At 54.5% G+C, this 8289-nt stretch overlaps 1 protein-coding gene across 1 annotated transcript in view; it reads right to left on the minus strand.

Moving 5' to 3' along the window:
* The window catches only part of CCN5 (cellular communication network factor 5), a 16539-nt gene extending 8390 nt beyond the window's left edge, over positions 1–8149 (minus strand). The window contains exons 1-2 of the mRNA XM_004698280.3: positions 8072–8149; positions 1138–1354 (exon numbers count right to left, since the gene is read on the minus strand). Of these exons, the coding sequence (XP_004698337.1) occupies positions 1138–1354; positions 8072–8131 (277 nt within the window). The 5' untranslated portion in view covers positions 8132–8149. The remainder of the gene's footprint in view (positions 1–1137; positions 1355–8071) is intronic.
* Between the last annotated feature and the right edge of the window lie 140 nt (positions 8150–8289).

Below are 8289 nucleotides of genomic sequence, written 5' to 3' on the forward strand. Positions count from 1 at the left end.
TGAGTGAGTGTCAGTATGAGTGTGAGCGTGTGAGTGAGTGAGGTAAGAGTGTGTGAGTGTGTGAGTGCATGAGTGAGGTCACTGCAGGGAGGCCCTGCCCCATGGCCGAGACGAGTAGTGGACGGTGGAACGGACGCAGCCACAGAGATTCCGACCCATAGCAAACCTGGAGAGGTTTCTGAGGCTGTACATCTTCTCGGGAGCAGCCAGCCTCATCTTTCTCCAGCAGAGTACCTGGTGGGTTTGAACCACCAACCTTGCCGTGAGCAGTCCAACACTGAACCAACAGCACCTCCATGCTTCCTGAACTTGCTCCAGGGCACTAACCAAAACACCAAACTCACTACCATAGAGTTGATGCCGACTCAGAGCGACCCTGTAGGACAGGGTAGAACTGCCCCTGTGGGTTCCCAAGACTGTAACTCTCTAGGGACTAGAAGGTCCCATCTTTTCCCACGGCGTGCCTGGTGGTTTCGAACTGCTGACCTTGTGTGTTAGCAGCCTATTCCACTGGGCTCCTTAGCTTGCTCAAGGGCACTAGTAGGTCACAAACCCAAGACTCAGACTGGGCCTGGGGCTCCCAAGCCAGGAGGTGGGCAGCCTGACTGCTGCCCTAAAGTGCCTGGCCAGGGCCACCGCTGTGTGGCCCTGATGGGACGGAGACCAGGCTTGGTGTCCCTCATCTATCGAATGGCCCAAAGTGCTCCCCTCACCGGGCCATGGTGGGGCCTATGGGGAAGGGCTTCGCACAGGAAGTGCCTGGGGTACTCCATTCCCTGGCTGACCCCAAAGTGTGTGAGGATCCTGAGAAGGGGTTGAGAAGGGGCTGGTGACCCCCCAGGGGAAGGCCGTGCAGTGGTGTCTCAGGGGAGGGGGTGTTTGAGGCAGGTTTTGGCCATGATTTGAACAAGCAGGGGTGAGAGAGGCTATCGGGTGGTGGGTGTGCGCCCAGCAAAAGTCACACGGAACGACGTTGGGGGTGAGTCTACGGAGCAGTGGGCCCCCGTGTCTCGCTGGTGTTGACAGTGTACCTGAAGGGAGGGTGGGAGGGGGTAGGGAGAGGAGGCTGTGCATGGACTGGGGGTCTGTCACTGTGTCCTTGCCCACCCCCCTCACCAGTCCCCAAAACCTGCTCACAGAGGCACAGGGCCCCCTGGCCGCCGGCGCCCGCCCCGAGCTGGCAGACCAGGCCCTGGCTGGAGTCGCAGGCGTGGTGGTGGTCGCAGGGCTCCCCCAGGCGCCGTGCACATACCCGACAGCAGTTGCAGCCGTCCAGCACCAGAGGCACCCCCAGTGGGCACCGGGGAGGTGGCCAGGGGCAGGTGCATGGTGTTGGGCACAGCTGGGCACACACCTGCAGAGACAGAAACCTCCCTTAGCCATAGACCTGGCCATGACCCTCCCTGCATTGGGGCCCTGAGCAAGACTGTTGGACTAGAGTCCCAGGCCTGACTTAGCCAGTCCCTTACTAGCTGTGTGACCCGGGGCAAGTTATATACCCTCTCTGAGCCTGTTTCCTCATCAGTAGGATGGGGAGGGGGGCAAGAATAGTAGGATGGTGCCAAAGATAGTAAGAAACAGGGCAATGTGAAGTCCTGGGGACCCTGCCTGCCACCCCGTAGACACCCAACGAGTTCAGCTGCACCACTCAGCACCCTAATGACCCGAAAGGGCTCAGGCCCTGCCCGGCAGGAGCTTAGGGAAGACCCACACCACGGCATGATGGCTCCTGGCAGCATCTCCAGCGTGTGGGCTGTGAATCCTCACGGCTGAGCAAGTTGAATGGCATTGTGGGTGGTTTCAGGCTTGGGAGCCACTGAGAGGACATTTCTCAGTCCTGGCGTGGGCATTCACATCAGCCAGGAAGCTTGGTCAAGCACCAACCTCAGGGCCCCTCAGAGACTCACCAGGCCCCAGCTCCCAGAGGAGGGGCCCTGCAACCTGGATTTTTAACCAGCTCTGCAGAAGCATTGGGCGCACAGCTAGGTTTGCAGCCCCTCTGATCCAGTCCAACACTCTCGCTCACCTCCCCCGGTCTGTGTCCAGATGGAGGAGACTGAGGTCCAGAGGGGGAAGGGCTTTGCCAAAAGCCAGCGTGTGTTCGCTCCCATCCCAAGTCCCTGTTTCCTTCTTGAGGACCCAGGCACAGATTGTTCCTGAATGGGCACCTGAGCCAGGCACCCAGCCCTCAGTGGCAGAGCCAAGGCATTGACTCGGGGTCCTGACTGCCCACCCAGGACAAAGAAACCACCGAACTGCAATCCACCTATCTGAGGCTGAGGGCTCCCCAACATAGCACACAGGTGAAGAACACATGCCCCCTTGATCCAAGGTCTGCCCCATGGCCCTGGGTGGCAAAAACCATGAAGTGCCCGCTACTCACCAAAGGTGTCTTGGAAGAAAAGTCTGGCTATTGACTTTAGCCCAAGCACAGTCACTAAACCCCCCCTCCCCCCACCCCCCACCCCTGGAGCTGGATCCTGCCTGAAGGCATGATGTGAATGAAATAAGCCAATCACGGAGGGATATATGTTTTATGTCCCCGCCTCTATAAAAAGACAAGCGGAGGCAAATGTGTGGAGGTCAGAGTTTATGAGTGGTCACCAGGGGTGGGAGGGATGGGGCTGAGGGGGTGTGATAGGTAGGTTTACTGTGCCAACCTGGCCAATAGGAACATGTGGGATTAATAAGGTTCAGCTTGATTGGAGGGCAAAGAGAAAAACAGCTCCGCAAGCCCTGCCCCTTTCTCTCTTGTTCTATGATTGGGCCAGCATGTGGCTGCTTTAGCTAGTTCTCTGCCTCAACTTGTGAGCTACACTATCTGGGGGACAGCCAACCCGTGCATCATGTCACTAGAGCTTGAGGCTCCTTTGAGATCCGTTTTGCCATGCTGCTGGTGTGTACATCGCTTGAGCTTGAGACTGCTGGATCCTGTCGTCTTGCATTGCTTGAGTTTGATATCCCATCTGGGCCTGCTTCGCTAAGCTCCTGAGCTGCTGACTGTTGGTGACTCACCCTACTGTTTGCTGCCTGTAGCCGGACTGTTGCATTGCCCTAGGGAAGATTCAGATGTTTGCTTCCTTGACCTTGGACCCAGCAGCCCTCGTGAGATGAAGGACTTCCAGTATGTTAACTGTTCCACGGTACCCTCTGTACTGCTGTGTGGACTAATTAGCTGTTATATTCCTCTGTGCTGTATCTATCTATCTATCTATCTATCTATCTATCTATCTATCTATCTATCTATCTATCATCTAATATCATAAGTGTCCTGGCTTTGTTTCTCTAGAGAACCCTATCTCTAGAGGGGGTTAACAGTGATGGGAAAAGTCACATTGATTAAGGGAAGGGTTGCACGGCTGATTGTTGTGATCGCTGTCAATGAGTTGTACATGTGTAACATTGACATTCTGGAATAGATGTAGACATAGTTACCACCACCACCAGGATAGCTATGGAGTCTGCTCCTGTACAGCCAATCACTTTATGGGATGTTGTTCCTGGACTCTGGAGTTTTCCTGGGACATCCTCATCCATGGGTCTAACAACCTAGTTAGGGCTTCTGTTCTGCCTCCTAGATTCTAGGTCTTTAAAGCTTGCAGGCAGCCACCCAAGGCACTCCAATTGGGCTCTATCCACGTGGAGCAAGAGAGGAAGGAGAGCAGTCGGGATCGGCAGGAGCCCTTGGAATGAGTGGCTGATTGCTCCCTTCTTAGCCAGAAGATCAGAAGAAATTGTTGGTGTGCAGCTGCCATTACGGAGAATTTTGATCAAAGATCTCATCCAAAAATCCTGATTGAAGGTGGGGAAATGCAGACTCTGGGCTCTCTGGAACAGTGGGAGGTGAACGAACCCCTGAAACCATTGCTCTGTGATCATCTTTATTGCTTTGTTTTTCTGAGATAATCTTTAAATCTGAAACGCCAAATATCTTAGCACCTAACAATAGTTTGCTTAACTGTTGAAAACCTCGCCTTGATGAGCCAGTCAGGGTGCGATGTAACAACGATGACAAATACAACTTTCCTCTAGTTCCTAAATGCTTCCTCCCCGCTCCCGCTCCCACTACCATGACTCGAATTTGACCTTGCAAGTCTGGCTAGACCAGAGGAGGTACACTGGTACAGATAGGAACTGAAAATACAGGGAATCCAGGGTGGATGAGCCCTACAGGACCAGTGGTGTGAGTGGCGAAACAGGGAGGGTAAAGGGAGAATGGGTAGGAAAGAGGGAACCGATTACATGGAACTGTGTGTGACCTCCTCCCTGGGGGATGGACAACCGAAAAGTGGGTGAAGGGAGACGTCGGGCAGGGCAAGATATGACAAAATAACAATTTATAAACTATCAAGGGCTCATGAGGGAGGGGGGAGCAGGGAGGGAGGGGAAAAATGAGGACCTAATGTCGGGGGTTTAAGTGGAGAAAAAATGTTTTGAGAATGATGTACAAATGCGCTTTACACAACTGATGTGTGTATGGATTGCGATAACAGTTGTATGAGCCCTAATAAAATGTTTAAAAAAAAAAAGAAAACCTCGCCTTGAGCGCTGTGCTCTTTAAAGAACGATCCATATGGGTTAAGTCGTCAAGAGCAACCCGAGAGCTCAGAGCAGGACTCTAGGTTCCTGCCCTCTGCAGGGTTGCTATGGGTCGAAGTCAACTTGATGGCAGAGCTTGGCCTGTTTTTTTGGTGTGTGGTCCTCAAACCGGGAATGATGCCTTTCCCTTCACCCTGCCACCCTGCAAACAGCTGGCGGCGTGGTTAGGCTGCCGCGCCTAAACTGGCCACCAGGCGCCGCCCCAGACTGTCCAACCAGCTCAGCAGAGTCAGACCTGGCGCTCCCTAGCCGCCCACCCAAGGCAGCAGAAGGCGGGTGTCTTGACTGGCCCCATAAGGGAGGGATGGAGGAATTTCTGAGAGGGGACTGAGTAATCCCGAAGTGATTCTGGAGACAATGGCCTAACCTTGCCTTCAAAGTGCACCCCATGCCAGTGAGCTTAATCACCTCCAGCTTATTGGCAACACAGCATCTTAGAAATCAGCGCCTGCATTTAACCGGGGGGCTCTCAAGGGATTCACCGACTTTCCACACCAGAGACTTAGCTCCCTTGGCTAGGGGGAAGGTGTGGGTGGAGGGACCCTCTCCTGTCACCTGGCTGCCTGGTTTGGCTCCCTCTCCCTGGCAGGCTTGGCAGGGCTGAATCCTGACACCTTGTAGAGACTGATGGGAGCGCCCTGAGATCATAGGCACACCCTTCATGACCCTCCACTGACCACCACCCTCATCATCCCCATGCCAGAGACCAGGGAACTAAGGCTCAAGCAGGGTAGTGACGATTTAAAGTCGTCCTACCTGCCCTCACAGAAAGGTCACAAGGAAGGGACGAGTCAACCAGGGCGCAGTATAGCACCCACAAAACACACAATGTTCCTCTGGTTCTTTGAGGCTTCCTCACTGCCCACTATCATGGCCCCATCCTGCCTTTCAGTTCTGACTAGACTGGAGCATGCACACTGGTACAGAGAAGGGCACACAGAATCCAGGTCAGATAAACCCCTCAAGATTAATAATGCGAGTAGCGACATCATGAGGATACGAGGAAAGTGGGGGGAGTTGGGGGAGAAAGGGAAAACCGATCGCATTGATTGACATACAATACCCCCCAGGGGGATGAACAACAGAAACGTGGGTGAAGGGATATGGTGGACAGTATAAGATATGAAAATAAAAATAATCTATAAATTATCAAGGGTTCACAAGGGAGGGAGGGGGGAAGGAGGGGGGGAAAGGAGGAGCTGATACCAAGGGCTCAAGTAGAAAGAAAATATTTCAGAAATGATGATGGCAACATATGTGCAAATGTGCTTGATACAATTGATGTGTGGATTGTTCTAAGAGCCCCCCATAAAACAATATATTTAAAAAATAAATAAATACAATAAAGTTGCCCTAGTTTTCAGTATTTTTCTACTTTCCTTCCGATGGAGGTTTTTCTCCATTATATGTTGTTATTGCTGTTGGTGTTCTGTTTTGTATGTTTTTCTGCATATGAAATCCGGGGTAGGTAAATCTGTAGAGACCGTCACTGGATTAGTGGCTGCTTGGGGGTAGGCTCGGGACGATGGGGAGTTAATACCAATGAGCACAAAATAGAAGAAAACGTTCTGAAATTGATCATGATGGTGATCGTACCACCCTTCTTGAGAGGACCGAACCGTTGAATTGTGTGATACGTGGATTTGTGCCAATAAAACTGTTTTTGAAAGCAGGGTAGGGACAGCCAGCAAGACCTAAAGAGTCCAGACGGAATCCAGATTCAGGTGACTGCAGGCCTGAGCATGGAATTACCGCCCCTACCTCTCGTCCTGGGGGGCTCTGACCCCAGCGTAGCTGCTGCCTCAACGTGCCTACTTGTTCAAGAGGAAAAATGGGAAGTCACAGGTGGTATTGCTGCCCCGCCAAGGAGAGCTACGTCCTCCCCAGTCTCGTTCTACGTACGCCCTTCCTTGCCTGCCCAGCCCTAAAGTCAAGCAGTGCTCAGTGTCTGGCTGCCCTGGTCCCGCTGTGGTCACCAGGTGAGGCAGCTCTGTGATGGGAGCACTAGCCGGGCTGTCCTCTGGGCAGGGACTGAGAGCACTCACGGACAGCTGTGTGGCTCTGACGCCTCATTCACAAAGGCCCCGCAGCTGAGCAGGATGGTGGGACTCTGTGGGGCCATGAGCACCATGGCTCTGTTCTTGCTTAGCTCTGCTCCTGCCTCTCCCTGCAGCCCGCCTGGGAGCCCGGGGCCTCTGTCAGAAGCTGTGGTGGCTCCTGTGTTTGTAGGAATGGTCCTCAGTTTCCCAGCACCAGGGGAAGTGGACAGGAGGCAATAGGGAGTGGAGGACAGCTTGATTTGGATCTTACATTTGATCCCAGGACCTGGCTTCCTTCCAGAAGCCCCAGTGCCCCTGCTCTCCCTGTCCTAGTTGTCCACCCCGCCATGATGTCCTGTCTGTCCCATCTGAGCTTATAGACGGCCTTCTCTGGGCCCCCCACATCAGAACCCAAGGGAGAGGCAGACTTGCCCCAGCTCTTCACAAGACCCAGCCCACTGCCTGGGGTCGATTCTGACTCACCGTGTGTGACCCTGTGGATGTGGGCACAGTGTGATCACCACAGGACTCGTGGTGAGGATGGTTGCCTTGATGCCCAAACCTGAACAAACAAAAACACTACCACCTTCTACCCACTGCCATCGGTCCACGCTGACTCGCCCAACCTTGTAGGACAGGCTAGAACGGCCCCTGTGAGTCCCTGAGCCTGCTTCTGTTTACAGGAGGAGAGAGCCTGCCTCTCCCCCATGGAGCTGGCTGCTGGTTTTGTGGGTTGCAGCCCGATGGGGACCCACCAAGCCCCAGGGCTCCTCCCTTGGTGCCAGAGCCCTGGTATTTCCCTAGGAAAGGACAGGGCTTTGCAGCTACAGTGCCGACCCGGGTTACGCCCCAATGCCCCCGTGCCCATCCAGCCTCCCCCCTGGCCCTCCTCTATGGTTGTGATGGCTCTTGGCGGTGGGGCTTTGGGTAAGTGCGTACCCTCTCTGTGCCTCGCTGGACTGAAAATGAAGGTGAAGGTGAAAATGAAGGTAGGGGGTGGGTGTGTCAGGTAAAGCGGACGCACCACTAGCCTCGTGACAATTGTCCCATGTAGCTCACAAGTCCTTTGGTGTGTGCCCTGCCCTCCTGGGACCAGGCCACCTGAGGGTCCGTGTAGTGTGGCCTTTCCAATGGGGTGGGTGGAGAGAAGATGGCTGAGTCTCCGTTTCCCACTTACAATGGGGGTGCCTGCTCCTGCTTTTGGAAGGGCCATGGGGGGTCAGTAATCACCCTCAAGCCCTCTTCTGAGCAGGCCCTGAGACGCCCACCTCACGTGCCTACGCTCCACGCGCTACACAGAGCGGGGCTAAGGTACAGAGCGCAGGGGTCGGGGGTCCGGGTGGGGGTCTTGGCTGTAATCACTCACCTTGCCAGTCCCCCTCCCTCCCACCAAAGAAGTCAGGGGTACATTTGGGGCCCCGGGTTCCCCTTACCTTTGAGAAGAGGCACAGGAGGACCACGGTGAGGAGATGGGTCTGTAGTGAGCCTCTCATGTCACGGTGTCCCCTGCAGAGCCAGCGTGAGCCTGGGAGGCAGGAGGAGGCAGGAGTCTAGGTTCTAGCAGCTGTGAGGTCCCTCCAGGAGGCATTCACACCCACACGCACTCACTCACACACACACACTCACTCACACCCACACACACACTCCCACA

This window comes from Echinops telfairi, unplaced genomic scaffold, assembly GCF_000313985.2.
Source record: "Echinops telfairi isolate 266 unplaced genomic scaffold, ASM31398v2 ScPeMD7_5592;HRSCAF=6446, whole genome shotgun sequence".
NCBI classification, from domain to species: domain Eukaryota; kingdom Metazoa; phylum Chordata; class Mammalia; order Afrosoricida; family Tenrecidae; genus Echinops; species Echinops telfairi.